General features: G+C 35.9%; 1 protein-coding gene across 1 annotated transcript in view; it reads left to right on the forward strand.

Annotated features, from left to right (window-relative positions):
* The window catches only part of LOC108203942 (uncharacterized), a 42137-nt gene extending 17027 nt beyond the window's left edge, over nt 1–25110 (forward strand). The window contains exon 2 of the mRNA XM_064089491.1: nt 24513–25110. Coding sequence (XP_063945561.1) covers nt 24513–25110 — 598 coding nt within the window. The remainder of the gene's footprint in view (nt 1–24512) is intronic.
* The last annotated feature ends 977 nt before the right edge of the window (nt 25111–26087 follow it).

Genomic DNA, 26087 nt, shown 5'->3' on the forward strand with positions numbered 1-26087 from the left:
AAAGTATCAATTTTAAGATTGGCAGCTTTCATCTTTTTAATAGCATCATCTCTTTCAAGTCCTAATTTCATCAACAGTTTAGGGCATGTAGGATCTACCTGAAAGCTTCCAGCAGGAGGAGGTGAAGATGATCCTGTATTAGCCATGAAAGCAACATTCCCTAGCTGCTCCTCTTCATCACTATCTGTATCATCCCAGCTTTTGCCTTCTGCCAGATAAGATTTGCTTTTGAAACTTTGACTTCCAGAAGTACCATGATGCTTTCTAACCAGTGCATCATACTTCTGCTTCAGCTCATCATACGAATCTTTTCTTTTTCCTTGAACCTTGGGCTGTTTGCATTCAGTTGCAAAGTGTCCAGGTTCACCACAATTGAAGCATTTGAACTTGCTTCTGTCCACCATCCCAGTCTTGTATCCTCCTTTGCTTGTAGAAGATGAATAGCCTCCCTTCTGAAACTTACTAACAGTAGGTTTGTATTTATAGGAAGGGTTCTTCCGGAATCTCATGTTTCCAAACTTCTTGGCAAACAGTGATAGAGATTGATCTTCTAACTGTTCAAGCTCTTCCATCGTATAGAACTCTTCGTCACCACTGGAAGAAGCAGTCTGACCCATCTCAGGTACAACAAATTCCTGAGTGGTTTTAGAAGGAACAACAACATCCTTCTTCTTTTCTTCCAGTACAGGTGACTCAACAACTAGAGCTCTCGAATGGTTCTGTGTTTTACCCCAGCCATATCTCTGTTTACTTTGAACTTGCTCCAGTTCATAAGTTTTCAAAACTCCGTAGAGTCTTTCCAGAGAAATCTCATTCAGATCCCTGCTTTCCCTGATGGCAGTGATTCTGTGTTCCAGATGTTCAGGAAGGGTTAAGAGAAACTTCATGTTGACCTCTTTCTTGTCGTAGAATTTCCCATTCGGATTTAAATTATTTATCAAATTATTAAGTCTGATAAATACTTCTGAAATCCCTTCACCGGGATGGGAACCAAACTGTTCATACTGAGCCATCAGTATCTCTTTCTTGTTTTCCCTAACTTCCTCTGAGCCTTCATTGATAATCTCTAACGTATCCCAGATTTGCTTGGCGTTCTTACAATTTACAACAGCATTGTACATCACTGGATCTAGAGATTCAACCAAAATTAGTTGAAGAGCATCATCTAAATTCATCTGTTCACTCTCTTCATCTGTGTACTCAGAAAGTTCTTTCGGAATGACCTGATGAGGTATCAACACACCATCCTCTTCGTGTGCTAATATGACCTTCATAGGAGTAGTAACACCCTTGTCTAAAATCCCAATGTATTTTCTGTTCGCTGTTCGAAGGAATAGGAACATGTGCCTTTTCCATAGGCCAAAGTGTTCCTGGCTGAACGGTGGGATTTTAATGCTACTGATCTTTTGCGTACTCATTTTTTAGGAATTTAAGGTGAATAGTGTTTGGATGAGATTTGGATTTTTGAAAGAAAAATATTTTAAATCAAAATTAATTTTTGGAATAAAATTAATTCGAATAAAAAATATTTGGACGTTACAGAGTGTGTATAGGATCTGATACGGAAAATGGTATCAACCGCTCTGATGCCAATTGTTAGGTCCAGATATGATTGTAGAAGGGGGGGGGGGGTTGAATACAATCAGTACCAAATCGTCGCGGAAGTGAATCTGATTGAATATGATTTGTTAATCAGATTATAATTAATTAATATAACAATGTTTGACGTCGTTATATAATTAAGATGGTTCAGTTTTAATGTCCACTAAAGTTCGTAGAATAAATTCGACAGGGTATATTCTAGATTTAGTGATTAAAACAACCGGGTTATCAAAGCACAGAAAACTGTGGATATAACGATCAAGCAAGTTACAAACAACTTGAAAGCTTTACAAATGCTTTGAATACAAAGTGAATGAACACTAAAAATGAAGGATGCAATGCCATATTTATAGGCAAAGCATTTGTACTTGTAAGACAATTGAAAGACAAGACAATTGTAAGTAGCAAAGACAAAGTGGAAGGGGCAAGACAATTTCAGATTGCCTTGCAAGCACAAGACACAGCAGAAAGACAATTTTTGAGCTCGTAAGACAATTTAGAGCTTCGGTAAGACAATCTTCATTCGGTCAGACAATCAAGAACTTCGGTAAGACAATTGCAATTGTCTTGCAGAAGCCATTCGGCCAGACAATCTTGGATTGTCTTGGCAGAAGACATTCGGCCAGACAATTTAAGATTGTCTTGCAAGCATCACAAGGCTTCGGTCAGACAATCTAATTGTCTTGGCACAAAGCATTCGGTAAGACAAATTGAATGTCTTGCAGACTTTCTAAACCATTCGGTAAGACAAAGAGTTTGTCTTGGCAGTTGTCTTCACCTTCGGTAAGACAAACAATATTTGTCTTGCAGTCATTCAATGAGATTCGGTAAGACAATTCCAATTGTCTTGCTGAGCTTGAGTAGGTGATTGAATGTAATATGTAGATTATATTTAAATAGAAAATTATCCACTTAATTAATTTAATCATATAAATTCATAAATTAAATTAATTCGAAAGTGAATTAATTTAACAAATAAATTACATAATTAATTTAATTATTTGAGAAGTGAAATAATAATCTATTAAATATTAAATCACCCCTTCTTCAGAAGAATAGCTTCCCGTCTTCTTTAAACATTAATAACTCCGTCTTGATCAGTCGAACGAACGAACCACCAACTCTGCTTGACTTCAAATATTCAATTTGAATAACTGATACACAGATGTACTGTCTGGTTCATCTGTATCTAGTTAAATCAAATATTCTTTGTCAAATAAACATTTAAGAATTTGATTTGTTCGTCGAGTCTTCGTCTTGTAAGTACTTCTTCATTAAATGGAATCTTCTGATAAAATAAAGTATAGAAACTTTATATCTTCTGAACTCCTGGACGTGCCACAAAAGATTATTTGTGCACTGAGGCTTGAACATATTAATGAACTTCTTTCAGTGGTGTGCAGCAGCATCCTGGAATTTATCTGACATATAATTCCCATAAATCATTTGACGTTCTTCGTACTGATTCCGTTGACTTACTATTTACTGAGCTTTCTTATCTGAGTTGAGTTGTATCTCTTTAAATACAAATAGGCTGAACATATGCCTTTCAAAAAGATTTGTATATTAAGCGTAGTAAGTCTGTTTGGTTCAAGAAGGTAGATGTAGAAAATAACCACTGTGATTGAAGCGATTTCAGTTTAATGAGTTCGGACATGTTTTATGAGAAAATAATGGGTTGTGGAGAAAAAAGGGAGCGAAAAAGTTCTACCAATAATTTAAGCCAGAAGAATAGTACATTAGCGCAGTAAAGCCTAGTTGTTGCAAGAAGGTGTTAACCTCTATGATTAAAGAGATCTTACTTTAATATCAAAATTTATCAAGATTATCACTTCATGGAAAGTGAAGTTTCGACAAATGGTTACGAGGTCCCACACTTATATTTAGTGCACTGTACGAATGGCTATAATGAAAATGGAAGGACTAGTGAAGCGGCTACAAGAGTCACTTATTAAGGATGTGATAGATTCAATAGGTAACAACGAACATATATGAGTTGCGAATAAGACTATACACCTACGTTAGGATTACCAGAACGTAATAAAAGGAAATTTGAGAATAAATATCTTTATCTTCGACTGGTCAAGAGATTTTTTTTCCCCCTAAGATTCAATAGAGACAAGGATATCATCGACTTAACATGAGATGTTTCATGGAAGTCCTTATAGGTATGATATGGATCATAAAGAATACTTAGAGGTTATTATTTATTTGATCACTGTGTCTAATATTTTCTTGAAATTCGGTGAACTGGGACCAGGAGGAATAGTAGACGTCTTGTGATTAAGATCTTTAAGGATTTAATGATTTACTCACAAACTTTAGATTTAGGAAGGGAGAACATCTCAAGCTTTTATGGGCAATACTAGAAATATTACGTAAGGAAAAGTGGTAAGTGATTTATTGAAGAAGAACTCAACTTTCACGATATATGAGATGAGGGAGTGTCTATAGACCTTAAAAGCAGTATTATGATTGAGAAGAATTAAGATGATGATGTCGTTCAGAGTTTCTTAGATTACCGAGATACTAAAAAAAGGTTTGTGAATGATCGCTAAACCACTAACAAAGATAAAAGGTTAAAGTGAGAAGTTGGAATTGATGACTACAAGTGAAACACATAATTCAACATATTTTAATTTAAAGTAAAAATATTTTCTTGGATATTAAGGGAAATTACTAGTAGCCTAATGAGAAAATAGAAATTGTGAACTTGGCAATTAAAATGTGTAGCATGCAAAAGAATGAAAGCTAGTACAAGACTATTAAAACCACTAGAAATTCTGAGTGAAAAGGGAGCCTCTCAGGATCGATTCTAATAGTGGATTGCCATAGACTATGACGAATCATGATGTACTAAAGGATATCATGCACAGACTCGCCTAGTTAGCAAATTTTCTCTTAAGAAATTAAAAACTAATTAATTGAGAAATCGATGGGATTTATTAGAAATAGATTATGATTAGACATAGAACAATATGTATCAATGGTGTCGAAAAGAGACGTTTGAATTAATTAAGAATTCTCAAGACATTTCCAAGAATATCTCGTGGATAGGTTAAATTCGAATACAACATATAATCTGTAGATTTAGCGGCTACGTGAAGAGCGATTCATACTACAAAAGAGTTGAGATGAACTTAAGCATCAAACTTCAAAGGGAGTTAATATAATCATTTTCCATTACTTGAGGCTGCCATAACCATATATGTCAACCAAGTATCAGATCGCTTTGTCGGAAACAATGTATGGACAAAGGTTTCCATGTATTGGGATGAAGTACGAGAGTGAAATACACTGAAAATCGATACTGTAAAAAAATAGTAATAATAACATGACCCGTGGAGATTTTTTTTATAAAGGACTAAGATGTGTATCGACACCATATGGAGATGAGTTCCTATACTTGGAGATTATTGAGAATATGACTAAGATATCCAACATATGATGTTGAGGTGGCTACTAAATAAATTGGATATCTGACTTAGAAAAATCAGTTGAAGAGTGAGAAAGTTGAGATATACATGAAATATGGGATCGATTTAAAGATTTATCATCACATAAATAAAGCAAAATAAGGTGAGATAGTTGTCTAAATTTTTTTCAGGAAGTTACGATCACATCCTAAACTATTCTCCACCAAGAAGGAATGTCATTGTCAATACTTAGAACCGAACGAAAAGATATAAGATGTTAGTTTCTAGGACTAAGTTGACTAGATAAATTATAAAGTTATTAACCAAAGTCAAGATTTGAGCTCATGCAATCGCAGAAGGATTTGAAATATTGGTGGAGGCTAAGTAACTTCAGGAATTTTAAGATACTCTGAAAGAGCGATTAAAGAAGGAAGCACGTAAATGACAGGGGAAGAGCTCTTGAGTAAGAAGGATGATAAGAACAAAAAAAAATTTTGCTTTTGAACCTGGATTCTAGACATTGCAAGATGAATTTATGAGTGAAACATATAATCTAAGATATTATAATCATCTAGGAAGTACAAATATATATACCAGGATATCAAAAGAGACTATCAATGACTCTTAATGAGGAGAGAAATTATGTGATTGGATAGCTAAATGTTCACATGTCAGTGAATGACAACTAACTCTAAATTATTATGACCATTAGAGATTCTAGGTGGAAATAAGTTCTCATTAAGATAGATTTCTGTAAATAGGTCACCATGGATGGATGTAAATCATGATGTGAATATCGTGACAGACTTACCAAGATAGCTTTTCTTTCGGAAAATCGTAATTAGTCAATAGAGAAACTACGAAATTTGATGCGAAAGAAGTTTTGGTTAGAATTAAAAAACTGAGGTCAATAACGTCAGATAGAGATGCCCGATGCCTTTTGATTTTAGTGATCATTTCAAGAATATTTTGAAACCGGATTAAAAATCGAATACAATTTAGCATCTGTTGATTGGTTAACTAAATGAAAGGGTGATATATGTTGTAGAAGAGATATTATGGGCTTAAGCATTAGATTTCAAAGGAAGGTTGATATGATTAATTATCACTACTTAAGTTTGCCTCTAACGTTAGATGCCATTCAAGTAATATAATACATCTATAGAAAACGTTGTATGGGCAAACGTCTTTAATGTATTTGGAGGATATGGGAGAACGAATATACTTAAACTCATATGGTACAATTTAACTTATGAACATATTTATATAGTGGATTAGAGGATACAAGAGTCGAGAAGTAGAAAGATCAAGATGGACAAAATAGTTTTAAGGGAACCATGAGATATAAGAAGCTATTTGGAAGTTATAAACCAAAATACAGAAGGAATATCCCTCTCTATTGATGACAAGTGTTGATTCCGAGGACGGAATCCTTGAAGGGGGGAAGAATGTGACGACCCAGAATATTTCAGTATGAATTATTATTACAAATAAATATTTTGTGATTTGGAATTTTAGTTCCTTAAATAAGTAGTTAAAATGTGATATATAGTTGTGCCTCTTATCTATGGCTTCCGTATAGAATGATTTTTGTTAACATTTGAATAATATACAAATTGACTAATTTATATTTTCGGGAATTTTATTAATGTATATATTTTAATTATATTCATTTTAAATTATGACATTCGGCATAATCGAATTATATTTATGATATTTTTATTTAAATATTTTACTAATTTATGCTAATATTTGAGAGGAAATAATAATTTTTAAACATTTCAAAAATATTATTAAAGAATGCTGCAAATATTAGTTTCTATTTAAAATGATATTATAATCAATAGTCAGGACTCATAATTTTGTGTTAATTAGTTAAACAATAAATGATAATTATGTGATTACTTGTCAGGTATGAAAAATTATGAGTTATACGATGCTAACATGTCACTCGTATGTGCTTATGTGTATAAATGTGTTTATAGTAGTCTATCTTAATTGTTTAGTAATTATTTTTTTTGAATTTTCGGAAATTGATATTTTAAAGAATAAATTATAAAAAAGTACAAATATAATTTTAAATATTAGTTTAAGGTTCCCTAGTGATAATTATTATATTTATGACTTTTCAAAATTATATAATATTAGTTTTAATAAAAATTAGATTTTTAGTGAATGGTTTTTGAATTAAAACTTCCAAAATCCGTGAAGACTTCAAAAATTATTTTAAAATTCTGAAACTTTAATTATAAACCTTTTATAATATTACCTTGCTATGGTAAATGTGTCGTGAGTTTTAGAAGATATTTCGAATAACTTTTATATTACAATGTTTACGATAAAAACGAAACAAATTAGTAATTCACGAGCCGAGAAACACTTGGCATTCATTTGGGGCATGATTTTTGCATGTGAGACAAGTGTTAAAAGATGGGGAGGTGAGGCCATGACTCACCACTTAGATTGATTGCATGGTTGGCAAGTGTCAAGCTAAGAAAAAACAAAGAAAAAAAAAACAAATATATCAAAACTTTCATTTCTCTCTCTCCACTCACAATCTCTCCACTCCCTCTCCTCTCACTCTCTCCCTCTGGGCACCCCCTTCTTTTTCAGTATGATATCTTCTCTTTTCTTTTCCAAAGGGCTGGAGCTCAAGGGCCGCGGGGATGTTGTTGAACGGAGGTGGTGCTGGCTTTGGTTTAGGAATGGAGAATGCACCAAGTAGGATAGAGATGAAGGTGGTACATAGATGGAGTTGAATGGATGGGGAATATGTATTGGAGCTGGTTTGTAGAGAGAAAGAGATATATGGAGAAAGAGATAAGGAGGTTGGATGAGCATGGAAGTAAGGAGAATACAAGAGAAGGTGGAAGGAGCAAGGCAGAAACCAACCGCTCCTGGACAGATTTGGACGTTAGTTTGCACAGGTAATATGAATGTCATAAACTCCGATTTAGTTTAAGGTTTCTACACGAAAATTATTCCTTATAGTTTTTAGAATCTCTCTGCAAAAGTTCATGATAAATCACTGTATAAGTTCGGAGTTATGAATTTATTAGTAAAGGGGTGCCAGAACATGCGACCTGCAGATGTATCCTACTTTGGGTAATTGTTTTTGTATGACAACTGGTGAATTAGGACATGAAGTTTTTATAGGAGATACATAAGACATTTATTAAGATTCTGTAAAAATTTGGTTATGATATCTTAATATTTCGAATTACTAAAAATGCCCAAGTAAAAGGTGTGCGGGCAGGATTTCTGTTTCCAGGGATGTAGTGCTATTTTGGAATGTGTTTTTGAGGATGTTATGGACTTTATCTCTTGCTGGACAAAGAATGAAAGTCGTAGATAAATATCCGAATATGGCCTCTGTAAAATTTGGTAATGTTTAGACATGTGGATAATGAGATAATGCGAAAGACAAATCAGTTCTGGAATAAAGGAAGCCACCAGGCTACTGTCCTGTTTTGGACAGAGCATATGAGGCCCTTAAACTCATATTTTGATGATACGTATTGAAGACAAAATGTTCAATATTGTTTCTAGTTTACTTAGGCGAAAATCTTGTACTATTTAAGCGTACGATTGTTGAGTTATGGTATCTTAATGAAGATCTATAAAACTAGAATTTGCGAATTGACACCAATGGCTGAGAATTGTTTGAAACCTCATTCTTAACTTGTATTCAACAAAAAAATCTTGGTACACCTATTATATGATGACAATGATGATACACGTGTTTGGTAATGGGATTAACACGAGTTTACTTATGGAAATGTTAAGATTATAGCCGTAATAATGCCCAATTTTCGAGAAATATCACCACGGTTGGTACACAGATTCAGGGCATAAGAATTTTGTCAAATATTTGGCATGTCTATGTAGATATTAGTTAGTAGATCACGTGAGCGCTTGAATCACGTAAAAAGGATGTACGCTTTAGGAGTTATGGTCGTTTTTATATGGGATGTGCGTAACCGTAACTCTCGTAACAAAATGAATTTTGTGATTAAAGTTCACATAGTGAAAATGTGAAATAAATAACGAAATCTATATAACTGTAATAATCATGAAATACACTGGAAATGAGATTTATTTTTAGTAATATGAAACATAAAGTAATATATTAAGTAGGAAGTCAGAACTTTGTTTTAAGAAAAATTCTAAATTATTTATTTCTGTCTAGAAGAGCCCTTCTTATTTGGGGAAGCAAGCACATCTATATATGTTTTGGGCAAAGACTTTATTTCAAGGAAAGCAAGGCAAGTTCACTTATCCCTACTTTGACTTGCTGAATTTTGTGTTATGATTCTGTTAAATGTGATTTTACTTGATATTAAAGATCCGGAAATAAGGCAAGTTGATTTCTTAACCTATACTCTTTTTATTATTTTTGTTTTCTGCACCCCGATAACTTTAGACTTAACTTATACTCCATCCATTATTCTCTACGAGTAACTCGATCCAGAATTCAGAATTATTGCGTATTGAGGCTGCTTCTCTTTGTTCGAGGGCAACCTTTTAATTATTATATAAATTATGATTATTTTCCTTTGTTCGGAAATAATCACTTTCATTGACTCAATGGTCGGTATATTTTTCATATCGACCACCTTCGTCTTGATTAATCGATACTCGCTAGATTCCTTGTTCGAATCTAAGACTTTTGATTATCCTTTCAATCATTTAATTTTATTCGAAAATCTTAAATCTGGAGGATGCTCTTCTCACTGGTCAACGTGGCTTGCGAACCACGGAGTTTAATTTATATATGAGATTATTGGTCCCAAATGAGGACATTTACGAATACGGGGAACGTCGGAAGAGTTCGACGATGGCCTCAGAGATATTCGTTATGCTAGCTAAAGAGGATAGGGCGTGCTTATCGCGAGCCGTGATCGGGTGAGGGTAAGTTACGCAGGAGAACGGTACTCGGCGATAGTTGATCGCATCGCTGCTGTATCGGGGTGGAAATGACCAGTTTCATCTTACAAATTATCGGTGAATTGCCAGATAAGAATCTCTTTAATACACTATGATGTGAAGTGAATTTCATTCACTTGAAGTTGTGATTATTGTTTCATTCATTTAATGTTGTTATTATTATTTCATTCACTTAAAGATGTGATTATTGTTTACTTTCGAGATCCCCTCTCATATCATTTTTGAAATGTTAATTATGAACTTGCTGAGCACACTGTTGCTCACTCTTGCTACTCTGATATTGTTGGACAGGGTGGAACAAAGCAGATGAACAGTATTGTCCGCCAAAGCAAAGAGAAATTAAGTATCATATATGAAGTGAGGATGTATAGACTTGAAAGTTGTTTCTTGGGATGGTAACGTAGTATGTTCAGACTTGTGCTAAAATTTCCCAAATGTATCAAATATTGTATTATGTAGGTAGTGTTTGTGAGTATTAGATCCTGAGATCTGTGGGGTTGTGTCCACGGTGAACCTTATTTTATTATGAGTTGTAATGATAATACAAGTGTATGAAAGTATTGTACCGTGACGACCTAAATTCACGAAAGGGTGGATTTGGGGGCGTTACAACCCCGATAAGATTAGTGAGTAAAGTGATATATGACCTCCACTTCAGTGACCAATTTGATATTTAACCCGAAAAAGATATAGAAGTTTTCACTAGTACTAGGGCACACAAGAATTCCACTTATACTAGTAGTTGTGAACAACATTGATACAAGATGCTATATAAACCCTATAAATGCACATTTATAGACTCTTGCGATTGTAAAACTCAGCATGACAACACTCTAAATCAACGACTTGACTCTGCAGCAATCCGAAGACACAAAACACATCAGAAATCGAAGCAAAAACAGACTCGGAAACTCAAAATAAACAATACCTAAGAAGATTACAGAACTTAAAATCGTGAAAATGAGAAACAACGAAAATAGACTCAAAACTTGCAGCACAACGACTCGACTTTACAACTCAGAACTCATCCATCGAACAACTGAACTGAACACGCAGCAAAACGCTGAAAAAACTCGATTCAAAACCCAGCAAGAAAATTCAACAAGACTCAATAGCAAAATGTCATCCAAAATTGATCTTCGCAATAGACCAACTATAGATCAAGTTGTAGGAACAATCGGACCTTGGCCCTGCGTTTTATGATATTAATTAAAAGTTCGAACAGAATATTAACCTTAATCGCTACGGCGCAAGCGATTCAAATCCACGTCTTCTACTGTATTCCTTGATTCTCCTTGGACGAAGTGTGGCCTTCGATCTCCCAAGATGTGCCTCTCCTTAAAGCTCCGAAAACCCAAAACCCTAGCTGTCTCCTTGAGAAAAACGTCTGCCTCTCTCTGACTCTAGGATTAATTCGTTTTGGTGTGTCTTTCAGCTTTAGGAGAACGAGAATATATATAGGCTACAGCAGGGATCATGGATCATTAGGTCAGGCCTTCCAATGACATTCCGGGCCAGGCCCAATGTCATTAAATATTAATTCTATCCACTAAAGAACTAATATTTGCACTACCTTTCCTAATTCCGTAAATTAATTATTTAATTTGACTCCCATATTAATTGCTTATAAATTCCCCATGTTTAAGATATCGCATGTCCATTAATTAAATTAATTTCTGACAATTAATTTAATCAATATCTTTTATCCTTGATCATCCACTCAACCTTATAATTATGCAAGAACAAATCTGCCTGCAGGACTAAAGCATAATTATCTTTATGAGCTTTCAAGAGGACATCATCACCCGAATATAATTTTCGGACACGGTTTCCTTCTATAGTCAATATCCCACTTTGTATATAATGTCATTGCCCAATACATAAATTCGTAATTTAAAATAAATTACTTAATTTATGAGTCAAGGCATGTGCATTAAATACAAGTGTCAATCACTATATTCGGATTAAGAACTTAAGCATTAATAACATCATAGAATCTTAGTTCTTTATTGTCAGAATTAAAGAAACAATTATTCTACTATTTTGATCCCGTTCAATATACACAAAGTATATAAGTATTATTCAATAGTCAAGATAAACTATTTCCAAATAATACTTCAGCCGTTCCAGTGGTTTGTCCAACACCACCTCGACTGTGAACCTTTATTATATTATATAAAGAGTCTGACAATCTAATCTTCTGCTATCCCATTTGATACTAGATTGTCTACAATATATAATATACAGACAATGTGAAAACATGCATTCAAGATTCTCAAATAATTGTTATATACTTCAAACGAATATTTTAGTATAACCCTAACAATCTCCCACTTATACTCAAGATATTCTTTGAGTATATCAGTGTTTATTACAAGCTATCCACTACCAACTATAGTAACTATGTGACCAAGTATCTGACTCCTATCGCTTCCACGTGCTCCTGAAAAGCCTTAGCTGGTAAGCCCTTCGTGAAAGGATCTGCCCGGTTATCCTTCGATGCTATGTCAGCCACAATGATATCTCCTCGCTTAACGAACTGTCGTATGAGGTGATACTTACGCTCTATGTGTTTCGCTGCCTTATGGGCCGCGGTTCCTTGGTATTCGCCACAGCACTAGTGTTATCACAATAAATCGTGATTTGCTGTGGCAGATTAGGAACCACACCCAAATCCAGCAGGAAGTTTCGGAACCATATAGCCTCTTTGGCTGCCTCCGAGGCTGCCACATATTCAGCTTCCATGGTTGAGTCCGCGATGCATTTCTGCTTCACACTCCTCCATATTACGGCTCCACCTCCCAAAGTAAAAACACATCCCGAGGTGGACTTTCTCTTATCCTTATCTGTCTGGAAATCTGAATCGGTATATCCCAGAGGCACTAAATCAGAGGACTTGTAAACCAGCATATACTCCTTAGTCCTTCGCAGGTACTTGAGTATTGCTTTTACAGCACTCCAATGTTCCTGTCCTGGGTTTGACTGGTATCTGCTAACCATGCCCACGGCAAAACAGATATCAGGCCTCGTACATAACATTGCATACATTAGGCTCCCACATGCCGAAGCATAAGGAACTGCCTTCATGTTCTCTATCTCCTTAGGTGTCGAAGGACACTGCCTCTTTGATAGAGTAACTCCATGTCTGAAGGGTAAATTACCCTTCTTGGAGTCCTGCATGTTAAAACGAGCTAATACGTCATCTATGTAGGGCTCCTGAGATAAAGCCAACATCCTTTTCTTGCGATCCCTTATAAGTTTGATCCCAAGGATGTATGCTGCTTCACCTAAGTCCTTCATTTCAAATTGTTTGAACAACCATGCCTTTATTGAAGACAACATCTTAACATTGTTTCCAATGAGTAAAATGTCATCAACATAAAGCACTAGAAAAACCACTGCATTTCCCTCACATCTCTTATACACGCATGCTTCGCTTGGACATTGATCAAATCCATATGACTGGACTGCCTGATCAAAGCGAATGTTCCAATACCTAGAAGCTTGTTTAAGTCCATAAATAGACCTCTTCAGCTTACAAACAAGATGCTCTTGGCCTTCTTTAATGAATCCCTCTGGTTGCTGCATATAGATGGTTTCCTCAAGATTTCCATTAAGGAAAGCTGTCTTGACATCCATTTGCCAAATCTCATAATCGAGATGAGCTGCTATAGATAAAAGAATACGGATTGACTTAAGCATGACTACCGGCGAAAAAGTTTCCTCATAATCGATACCTTCTTTCTGAGTATACCCTTTCGCAACAAGTCTTGCTTTCCAGGCTTTCACCTTTTTGTCTGATCCCCTCTTTTTCTTGTAGACCCACTTACATCTAATAGGTTTTACACCTTTGGGTGGTTCCACGAACTCCCAGACCTGATTAGAATACATAGATTCCATCTCAGAATTCATTGCCTTTTGCCAAAGACTTGCATCTTTGTCTTGTATTGCCTCTTCGTATGTCCGGGGACCATCATCATGTTCACCGGAGACCAAGTCCGAAGACTCTCCCAAAATCATGAATCTGTCGGGCTGTCGAACAACCCTCCCACTACGACGAGGAACTGGTGCGGTATTAGTGACCGGTTGCACAGTCAGCTGTGGTTGTTCTACTTGTACTACAGGTTCATTATTCGTCCCTCCCACTAATTCCTCTAAAACGATACTACTCATGGGTTTGTGATTCATTATATAGTCTTCCTCTAAGAATCTTGCATTGGTGCTAACAGTGACATCCCGATCCTTAGGACTATAAAATAAATAACCTTTTGTTCCCATGGGGTAGCCTACAAACAGCTTTACTTCAGTATGAGATTCTAACTTAGTCGCGTTCTTGTTCAGCACATGTGCTGGACAATCCCATATCTGAATGTGTCTCAGACTCGGTTTGTCTCCGGTCCACAATTCTAAAGGGGTTTTAGGAACCGACTTAGAAGGTACTAAGTTCAGAAGATAAGCTGCTGTCTCTAAGGCATGTCCCCAAAAGGACTTGGGTAAATCCGAATAACTCATCATCGATCTAACACTCTCTAAAAGAGTCCGGTTCCTTCTCTCTGCTACACCGTTCTGCTGGGGTGTGTCTGGTGCAGTCAACTGGGATTCTATCCCATTCTCTGATAAATATTCCCTGAATTCCCCAAGCAAGTATTCGCCACCACGATCAGATCGTAGTGACTTGATACTTTTATTATGTCGCTTCTCCGTTTTAGCTTTGTACTCCTTGAATTTATCAAAGCACTCAGACTTACGGCGCAACAAATAAACGTATCCATATCTAGAATAATCGTCAATAAAAGTGACGAAATACTCATAACCACCTCTTGCTTGGATATTCATAGGTCCACATAAATCAGAGTGAACCAATCCTAACACGTCTTTGGCTCTATTCCCCTTTGCCTTAAAAGGCCTATTGGTCATTTTACCTTCCAAGCAGGATTCACAAACTGGAAATGGCTCCACTGCCAATGAGCCTAAAGGCCTGTCTACTACCAGTCTTTGAATCCTCCTCAAGTTAATATGACCTAATCTCAAGTGCCAAAGATATGTTTGGTTCAAACTAGAAGGTTCCTTTCTTTTATTAGAGGTAGAAGATGTGTTGTTCAATACCCTTTGTTGTAGTTGCAGTGCGGGTTGACTAGGATTAATTATATACAAATTGTCTTGCAATGTACCAGAACATATAATCCGTTTATTCATCATAATAGAAACATTACGATCCAAACAAACATTATAACCATCCATAGCAAGTTTAGAAACCGAAATCAAATTCCTTCTAAAAGAAGGTACATAAAGACAATTGTTCAAAACCAAAATCCTATCAGAACCAAAAGATAAATGAATAACTCCTACTGCAACTACTGCTACTTTCGTAGCATCTCCCATGAACACGTAGATCTCACCATCTCTAAGCATTCTGGATTGCTGGAACCCCTGCATAGAGTTACAAACATGATCAGTGGCTCCAGTATCTACACACCAAGTGCTCGTAGATATAGCCGCTACAAATGTTTCTGTAACTAGAGAAAGAGACATACCAGTATCGTTTGTCTTCTTAGGAAGAGGACAATCCTTTTTCCAGTGACCCGACTGCTTGCACCGGTAGCACTTCCCCTTAGGCTTTTTCACACCACCTTGAACTCCCACTGCCTTCACAGCTTTCTGTGTCTGAGCCTTTTTCTTCTTCTTATTGCCTTTCGGCTTAGAGGAAGAACCTTTCTCAGCCACATTTACTTGAACACTCTGGCGAAATAATCCTTCAGCTGCCTGAAGTTCTGTCAGCAGTTCCGCAAGACTATACTGCCTCTTGTTCATGTTGTAATTCAAGCGGAACTGCTCAAAACTCTTGGGCAAGCTCATAAGGATAATGTCAATCTGGGTTTCCCCGTCAAGCTCTGTACCAAGGATCTCTATCTCATTCAGATTTGACATCATCTTGAGAACATGATCCCTTACAGGTGTACCTTCAGCCATCTGAGTGTTCATTAAAGCCTTCATGGCTACTTGCCTAGCAGCCCTATTCTGATCTCCAAAAAGTTCTTTAAGATTAAAGAGCATATCCGAAGCAGTGGCCATAGCCTGATGCTGATGCTGCAAAACACCCGACATTGCTGCCAGAATGTAACATCGCGACATCTCATCAGCCTTTGTCCACCGCTTATAATACTCTTTCTCCTCATCAGGAGCATCAGCAGCGGGCTGCTCAGGCTTGGGTTCATAAGTGCAAAACTTGTACTCCTCAGCAGTCAACACAATGTCCAAATTACGTTTCCATTCAATATAGTTAGGTCCGGTAAGTTTGTTATCCTTAAGTATGGTGAACAGTGGATTAAACCCCATTATATCCTGAGAATCATGCATGAAAAAATCACATTACACATAAAGAAGGGTGCATAAAAAATTAAGTCCTATTGGTTCCTCTAACAATTATTAAAATTAAATGCACTAACGTTTAAACACCATAAGTTTCTGGTACGTCACGATGGGTGACATGTATACCACCTAAATTTGTTTAAACGTTACTTCGGTCCTATTACTAAACAATAAGCCACGTTGGGGTGGTCTATATTATTTTTCATAGCTAAGTGTATACCATCATCAAATCTTAAATTACCCGAAACCTATGGAACTTGGTACGCCACGATGGGCGGCATGTATACCTTCCAATATTTCTGGAATAGAATACTTTAATTCAATATTCGTGTCTGGTTTGACTTCTAGGCAGTGGAGGAGTCACATCGGTCTCACTTAATACCCATAAGCCTTCGAAATCGCCCCAAATCAGAGATAAAGAAAATCTGTATCTATTCGTATTAATTTAAGAAGTTTGTTCCAGTAATATCTATAACATTCTAGACACCATAAATTACATGCCATGATGGGTGACGTATACATAATTTATATTCGCCTTTATGTTAAATTACATACAAACAATGATGGAAACCATGGGATTTAATACCATATTAACTCCCTCTCCCACTTTGAATTTACTTTGAGGATTTTAATCTAGATGCATCGCCCTATGTTATTTCTTCGAAGTCCACATGCATACTATCATGGTTATAGCAACATAAAGAACACATAAAGAACACATAACATGGCAGCATACTAGCATGATTAAAGCATTAATTAAAAACATCCCTATGTCCATGTCATTCTAGCATGCGAAGGGTTAGTATCACATGGCATAACAACACAAATAAGAAACACATAATAACAATAATCAATAATCATAATAAAGCACATCCACTATTATGGCCCCAGAAAAATCAGCTTCGAATTCATCCTTCGTCAGAATCCAGATCTGTCCAGGAAACTTCGAGAGCCCGTTTGGAGGCCTAAACGGCCTCAGAATGCCTCGAAAAACTCCAAAAAACACCTTCGAAATCAGCTCAACCAGGGTCCCCCGGGTTGTGGCTAGCTCCGTCTCGTTCTGCCGTCTCCGAAAAGTGCTCATTCGCCCAAATCGGACATCGTATGCAAAAGTTACGCCCAAAACAGTGCAGCACCCCCGAAACCCTAATCGCAGCAGCGGAAGATCCTTGTTTCTTGCAGCCCCGTTGATCAAACAATTACATACTAATTGTACAGACGAACCAGCCTATTCTATTACATCAGATCATAATCTAAAACAATTACAAATTGAATTACAAGATTAAACTATCACGATCAACCCTCGTGATTTACAACAGCCACGATAAACCACGTGGAATCCAAACATAACAGAATAATTAAAACACGGCCATAATAGTGGACAACGACCTGCATCACAGAATCACTATATACATGCATATATAATCATGACATGGACTACATATCATAAATCGCAGAACCGCAACCTGGCTCTGATACCAATGTAGGAACAATCGGACCTTGGCCCTGCGTTTTATGATATTAATTAAAAGTTCGAACAGAATATTAACCTTAATCTCTACGGCGCAAGCGATTCAAATCCACGTCTTCTACTGTATTCCTTGATTCTCCTTGGACGAAGTGTGGCCTTCGATCTCCCAAGGTGTGCCTCTCCTTAAAGCTCCGAAAACCCAAAACCCTAGCTGTCTCCTTGAGAAAAACGTCTGCCTCTCTCTGACTCTAGGATTAATTCGTTTTGGTGTGTCTTTCAGCTTTAGGAGAATGAGAATATATATAGGCTACAGCAGGGATCATGGATCATTAGGTCAGGCCTTCCAATGACATTTCGGGCCAGGCCCAATGTCATTAAATATTAATTCTATCCACTAAAGAACTAATATTTGCACTACCTTTCCTAATTCCGTAAATTAATTATTTAATTCGGCTCCCATATTAATTGCTTATAAATTCCCCATGTTTAAGATATCGCATGTCCATTAATTAAATTAATTTCTGACAATTAATTTAATCAATATCTTTTATCCTTGATCATCCACTCAACCTTATAATTATGCAAGAACAAATCTGCCTGCAGGACTAAAGCATAATTATCTTTATGAGCTTTCAAGAGGACATCATCACCCGAATATAATTTTCGGACACGGTTTCCTTCTATAGTCAATATCCCACTCTGTATATAATGTCATTGCCCAATACATAAATTCGTAACTTAAAATAAATTACTTAATTTATGAGTCAAGGCATGTGCATTAAATACAAGTGTCAATCACTATATCCGGATTAAGAACTTAAGCATTAATAACATCATAGAATCTTAGTTCTTTATTGTCAGAATTAAAGAAACAATTATTCTACTATTTTGATCCCGTTCAATATACACAAAGTATATAAGTATTATTCAATAGTCAAGATAAACTATTTCCAAATAATACTTCAGCCGTTCCAGTGGTTTGTCCAACACCACCTCGACTGTGAACCTTTATTATATTATATAAGGAGTCTGACAATCTAATCTTCTGCTATCCCATTTGATACTAGATTGTCTACAATATATAATATACAGACAATGTGAAAACATGCATTCAAGATTCTCAAATAATTGTTATATACTTCAAACGAATATTTTAGTATAACCCTAACACAAGTAACCACAATTTCTCAACAAATAGCAAAATATCATAATACGAATAGCATACTAGTACAATCCTTAGCAATAATTGAGATCCTATACATCCTATCATTCGCAAACCAATACACAAGACTCTGATACATGCTGGCCCTGGTTGTATTAATCTGGATAGTTCTAATAGTCCTGGACCTTTCTGCAATAGTCTATATTAGGTCCTAACACAGGCACGTAGTTCAGAACTAAACAATTACTCTAAGATATAACAATATATCATAACCAAGTATTTAATAAAAGTACATTCTGTAATCTTAACTTTCAACTCAACATGAGTTGCTGACTCAATCACCAAGTCCAAATAACACTGATATGGGTAGACTCTCTACCTAACATAACCTAACAAAGTTACTTAAACCTGTAGCTCTGATACCAACTGTGACAGCCCAGAATCCGGGGTGTAGATTCGGTGTCACTAAAAAGAATAAACTATACAATAAAATAAACTACTGACAGCTGAATAGGTTAACATAATAAATATATACCATTACACCCCTAAGCAAAGATCTTGCCAGGTTTAAGTCTGGGAAAGGTTTAAACTATCACTACAAACGAACAATGACATAGGTACCTTACTACATGAGTTTTTCACTACAACTACAATACAACTTGAAGGAAACAAGTCCTACTGACTAATCGAAACTTCGCCCAAGACTTCTAGCACCATCCTGTGATTTACCTCGCACAAAAGATATTTCTGGGAACCCTTGTAAGTGTCTCCTCTAATCCTTGGCATCTGAAAAGGGTTAATTTGAAAATAAACAAGTATGAGCCAAAGAAATGCTCAGCAAGTACAACAGAATGAAATTGATATCTTGTTGTAAAGCAATGCCATAATAAAAAAGTGAGAATCTTTAAAACTGCATAAATGAATGTATAAGCCAATATCTCTTGAACGCAGGATAACTTCTTTTTAAGCTATTCACAATATTATTGGGCTTTAAAAAAAATAATTGGACACCTGACTATAATAGATGATCAATCATGCTATAGTACATAAACCAAGCTTATTCAGCAAGGTTGACAAATATTACGAATTCCGGTAATCTGGACTTAAGGAGTGTTATTTTACACTAACTATAAGAAATATTGTAGAAGGGGGTAAAATACAATCTTTTACAAATTAAAAGATTCAAGAACAAGAACACTTAAAAATAATAAATCAGAAAAACACCAAGTATTAAAAATACGGGTGGATTGATTGATCCACCCGTGAGATTTTATATAGAAGAATCTGTGGATTGATTACAATTCGCACAGCTGCAGGTTCATCACTTGAACAGTTTCTAACTCTCAGATTTTCTCTCAAGTATTCGAACAAATTAAACTGATGCTCCTAACTTGGTTATATACTCCAAGTTATACAAAGCTTTTTAACTAGAATACAAATTGTGCACTCTAATCTAAACTATGCTGCACATCTTTGTCTTATGCAAGCTTTCTGTAATGTCTTCATCTTTGACCATCATCTTCTTTTGATCCAGATTGCATTGCATGAGATAAGAATGTTTCTGGTTCTTTTTTATTGTCCTAATCAAGCTTCCATGTCTATTTTGGTGTAATTCGATCCATGTGACTTGTTAGAATTAAGCTCTAGTCACTTTCAACTGCTATTTGCTTCATCAGTTGAAAGTGGCTTCATCAGTTGAACGAATTATAGACTTCATCAGTTGAGTCCTGTAACATCTGGGATTATCCGTGTAATTATTGGAATGATTAATGAATATTATATGAATTTTATGTGAATTTTGTGAATTAATTGGTTCCTGTTATATTAATTTAGTTAGGTATTTCTGATTAAATTTGAGGAATATCAATTTTTATATGTTCAGTACAAAATATAGTTTATTTAGATATTTTCATATCGATTTATGTATTGACAGATGATTTTATATTTGATTTATGGATTTAATTATGTATATTTTAATTAATTATTAATTATTCTGATTTTTCGAAAACCGTCAACCTACAACGGTACCGAGATTTTACTTCCCGAAAATTTCAACAAAATTCACCTTTAGTTTAATTTGAACATTCCGGACATTTTTCATGTTTTGACTTTTTCGATCCGGAGTACGGTTTGTTCCGGAGTCGGTCCGGCGGAGTTTTTCGGTATTAGATAAGTATCTAGTTGTCTCGATAAACGTGAAATACAATATTTTATTCCCATCCTTATCTTGTAATAATGACGGTGGGACCCGCGTATTAATGACGGATTAAAAAGCCCCGTTTGATGATTATCTCGAAAACCGGTACCGATTGGACCCGTTTTATTAGTATAAAGCTATTAAACAGTGTATTTTCATGCCATATATGATCCAAAGGGGTACTAATTATTCATAAGTATAAATATTCTTAACCGTACTTTATTTCATTACGAAAATCATAAAACCAGTTAAAACCGAGAAATTCCCGAGAGAGTTTATCGCGTTCTTGAGATTCAAACGAGGAATCGGAGGTGTTAACGGACTCGGATTTTGGTGTTCAAGTATCCAAATCGAAGGTTTTGACGAGTAGAATCCATATCTAGCATCAAAATCAGTGCAGCAACAACAGGTGGGCACGGATTTTTGATTTTTAATTCGAACTAAATTAATTCAAATTAGGGCTTTTTGATTTTGAAGTTGTTCATGTGATTTCTTGCTTGTATGTGGTAGATAATGTTCTCCTGGTCATTTTGGTATATCATATGCTTGATTTGGAGTTCAATAACGTGTTCAATTTGAGGTTTAATTGTTGAATTAGAAAATTAGGGTTTATAACCGTGATGAATGTTCTTAATTGAAAATTAGGACTTTCTTATCTGTTGATTCTGGGGATGATTGGTTGATACCATTGTGAAGAGCGTGTTAAGGGGAGTCAGTAGGTATGTTCAAACGTGGTGAACGACCTCCGTAGAGGTTGCCGGAATCTGCGAAACCGCGGCGGCGACGCTACGGTCGGCGGGGATTTCCGGCCGCCACGATGATCTTTTGTTGAAACTGGCAACGGGAAAGGATTCCTGGCAACATGTAGGTGATATCTGCAGCTTATGGTGGCGTTCTGGACGCCTGTAATCGTCCGGCAACTCGCCGCCGGCGAGATGTCGTCGGAGACGACGACTGGGGTGTCAAATTTCAATTTGACCCCCAGTCTTTTCATAATGTTTCAGTTTGCTTCCCCAAGTTTCCAAACTTACGTTTCAGACCCTGGACTTTTAAAATCTTTTAAAAGTTTTATTTATTTAAATTTAATTTCGAAAATCATTTATTTTAAATTCAAAAATTGTTTTTAATTATTTATTAATTCAAAAATAAATCTGATTTAATTTATTAATTAATTTTAATTAGTAATTAATTATTATAATTAGTCAATTAATTTAATTATTAATTGATTAATTGTTTTAATTAATTATTAATTGATTTTAATTGATTTATTAATTAGATTTAATTATTTTAAATAATTTTAAATGATTTTAAAATTCCGAAAAATAGTTTCGAGCTTTAAAATATTATTCTAAAATATGATTGAAGCTCGTTAATTGATTTCAAATGATTTCGGACTTGATTTCGAGTATCCAGAAATGGATTATTTATTTATAAAATGATTCTTTGACCCGTTTTAATTCCGAAAAATGTTTAAAAATTCATAATAAATACCAGAAAAATCCGTTTGACTTCAAACTTCTTTTGAAAGATATATTTCATTAAATATTTTGTGTGGTATGTGCTATGTGCTATCTGAGTGACATGCTATGTGTTTACGTGAGTGATATAAAATTGTTTTTGACATATCTTTTGATCCGTAAATCGGATTTGGGTGAAACGAAGGGTAGATAGAAACTTGTTTCGAATAAAGAATGATGAGAATAGTATGAGATCACATATTGATAATTAGTTGTGATGATTAGCAGAGAAGCGAGGCGTAATAAAGGGGAAAGCAAGTGGATATAGAATAGTATATCGAGCAAGAGCAATTGAAATTTGAGATCGTCAGTATAAGGCAAGTTTCCTTGATACTTTCCTCCAATTATATATATATGATCTTTGATGTGATTGCTTTGCGATCTATTTAATTCACTCATGACACTTATTGAGCCATATCATGAATTGTTTAATTCATCGATTCTTAAACCATCAACCAGATTCTTTGACTATCACTTGAACTATTCATTCATTGATTCTTGAGCCATTAACTTGATTCTTTGATATCTATTTTGGAAACCTTATTCAATTGTAAACCTTCAAACCTTGAGATTCTTGGATAACTACCATATAAACCTTATTTCAATGCTTTGACACACCTTTGATCTCCAAACCAATCGACCGGAAGTCAATCATACCTGGAATACCATACACCCCACAATTGTTGTTCCTTTTCAATAACTTAATTTCTTTGGATTTGAAAACACCCCTTTGACATGTGAATTCTTTAATAAAACCAGAAACCTTCTTTCATACAAACCAGGATTATTGTTACACTTAAAATCCAGATATGTTATCTCTGATTCCTTGACTCGTGGAATTATTCCTGATTCTTATTCTGGAATATATTAAAGATGCTTCTGCATTGTATTCTGTTTCTGCTTCAGAGTTTAATCATATCATTACTGATTCTGTTTATTGAATTATATTGTTGCTTATTCTGATTCATAATGGAATTGGATAGTTTTTCTTAAATGGACCAAATGAATGGTCAGACCAGATGAGTGGTCGCTTTAGGCCAATGTGTGCCTTGGATCCAGTAAACGAGCATGGCGGGGCCTGCTCGGGGTTAGTGTCTGACTGATCAGCAGCCTAACCTTTGGTTTTTAAAAAAATAAAAATTTAATATCCAATTCTAATTGAAACTCTAAAAAGAAACTTTGACATTGAAATTGATTCTATTAAATGCTGATTTCCATCATCTTTTGATAAATGTTTAAATTGACATTGTTATACTTGCTGAGCTTGTTAGCTCACTCTTGCGAAACTCTATGTTCTTTCCAGTGAAAGCAGAGAAGGTTGGTAGCGATGACCCTCAGGCTAGTGGTAAGGCCAGGATTCCAGGCTGAGCGATGGAGAGCGCTATCAGCAGCACTTGGTTTTTATATATATACTAGTTTGAGTTTTGAGATGCGAACATTATGTAAGCTTGTAAGAATTGAATTTATATTTGGGATTTGGGTTTGTAATAAATAAAGTTATGCTGTGGCTTGTTTTATACTTTAACCTGTTGCGATCCATGGACAGTTAAGGGTCACTGCATATATTATATTACTAATGACAGGTTTATGATATGGTGTGGACCCCAAACTTCTGACCCGGGTTTGGAGGGCGCCACAGGTTGGTATCAGAGCGACAGGTTTGAGTCAATGAAACAAGCCTAGATTGTTAGGTTGGGTAGAAGTTTAGGATTAGAAATGAGTGATAGGTAGATAGAACATTGAGAGGTTGAGGATTATTCGTAATAGATTTAGGATTGATGTTGGTAGTGGATACAGATTTTTATACGTGTTTGTTCATGTTGATTCTCAGACTATCAGGCATGTCAGGCCCCAGTACCCCGGTTCATTCTGATCATTCAGAGTCGACAGTTGAGGGACTTCCACCTCGTCCAGGAGTTGTACCTATATCTCCACCCAGGGCACTTACACCCCCACCTGTAGCTGGACCTTCACGTCCACCTGGATACCCTCGTAGTGGACAGATCCCTATTGCAGCTGTACCGCTCAGGGCTATACCCCCACTTGCACCTGAGATGCCCCCACCTGCTCCCCTTATGCGACCTCCTATCCGTGGACCCCCACCAGAGCATGAGTCTTCAGGATTTTCCGGTGTTGGACCCTCTTATCCGTGTTCCCCTCTTTCAGTACCCTATCACTACTATCAGGCACTCTTGATGGAGAGAGATGAGTTGTTGGGCCAGATTGGAGAGCTGACACAGGCGATGGGGGATTTAGACCCTAACAGGGCAGAGCGACAGTTGAGAGAGGAGATACGTGCTTTTAGGACAGAGGCAGTAGAGAGGTTATGTGGGATCACCGCACCACTTGGTACCCCTGGAGATATTATAGACTGGGCTCGTTGGGTCTTGGAGCGGCTGGATGTTATCGGAGGACCAGACTTTCCATAGGTCTGGAGTGTATTAGATGTTGGAGATGATCAGTACTATAGTGAGTAGTGTGTATGATGCAGCATAGTGAGTAGTTGTATCAGGTCAGCAGATTTTGACATGTACATATAGACTAGCGGAGCTGGCCAGATGATGTGTATGTTGTTATGGTCATCAGCCGATTTTGACATGTATATATATAGACTAGCTGAGTTGACTAGATAGCCTTGTTGTTGCTGTTGTTGTACTTTACTTTTGTTAAAGTGCTTGACGTTTGTATCTCCAGCACTGACTTATATATATCAGCATCTTTTACTTTACATTCTTGTCTTTTACTTTATCGCACTTGTTTTATTTTACTTTACTTCCAGTAACGATCATAAACCCTTGTGATAATATTGAAACCTTTCTTTTATTGCTTTACATTCTGTAAAGAAGTATGCAATTTATTTAGTTAAATAATCTCAAAAATGTTTTCAACAATGTATAATTCTGTTTTCTTAAAAACCTTTTATAAAAAGAAAAATTTGATTCAGAACAACTAAATGAATTGTTTCTTCTTTACAGAATGATTCCAACAAGACATACTCGTGCCAACAGTGATCCTGAAGGCACCAACAGCATCAATGATCACAATGATACCCAGAATGTCAACATAGGCCCAGTCGATCCTGCTGTGGCCCAACTTATTCAAATTTTGGCTCAACAAACTGCTCATCTTACCCGACAACAGCAACATCAAGAGAATCCTAGGGTAACTTTTAAAACTTTTCAGGCAGTTAATCCTCCAGAGTTTAAGGGCTCAGCAGATCCTGTTGCAGCCCAAACATGGCTAAAAGAAATGGAAAAGTGTTTTGCATTAGTTCCAGCAAGTGAGGATCAGAAAACAAAGTATGCTAGTCATTACTTAAAGAATGAAGCAACGTATTGGTGGGAATCTGTGAAGAATGTGGAAGGTACAGTTGAGATTACTTGGGAGAGGTTTAAGGAATTGTTTT

The sequence above is a fragment of the Daucus carota genome, chromosome 1 (assembly GCF_001625215.2).
Source record: "Daucus carota subsp. sativus chromosome 1, DH1 v3.0, whole genome shotgun sequence".
Taxonomy (NCBI): domain Eukaryota; kingdom Viridiplantae; phylum Streptophyta; class Magnoliopsida; order Apiales; family Apiaceae; genus Daucus; species Daucus carota.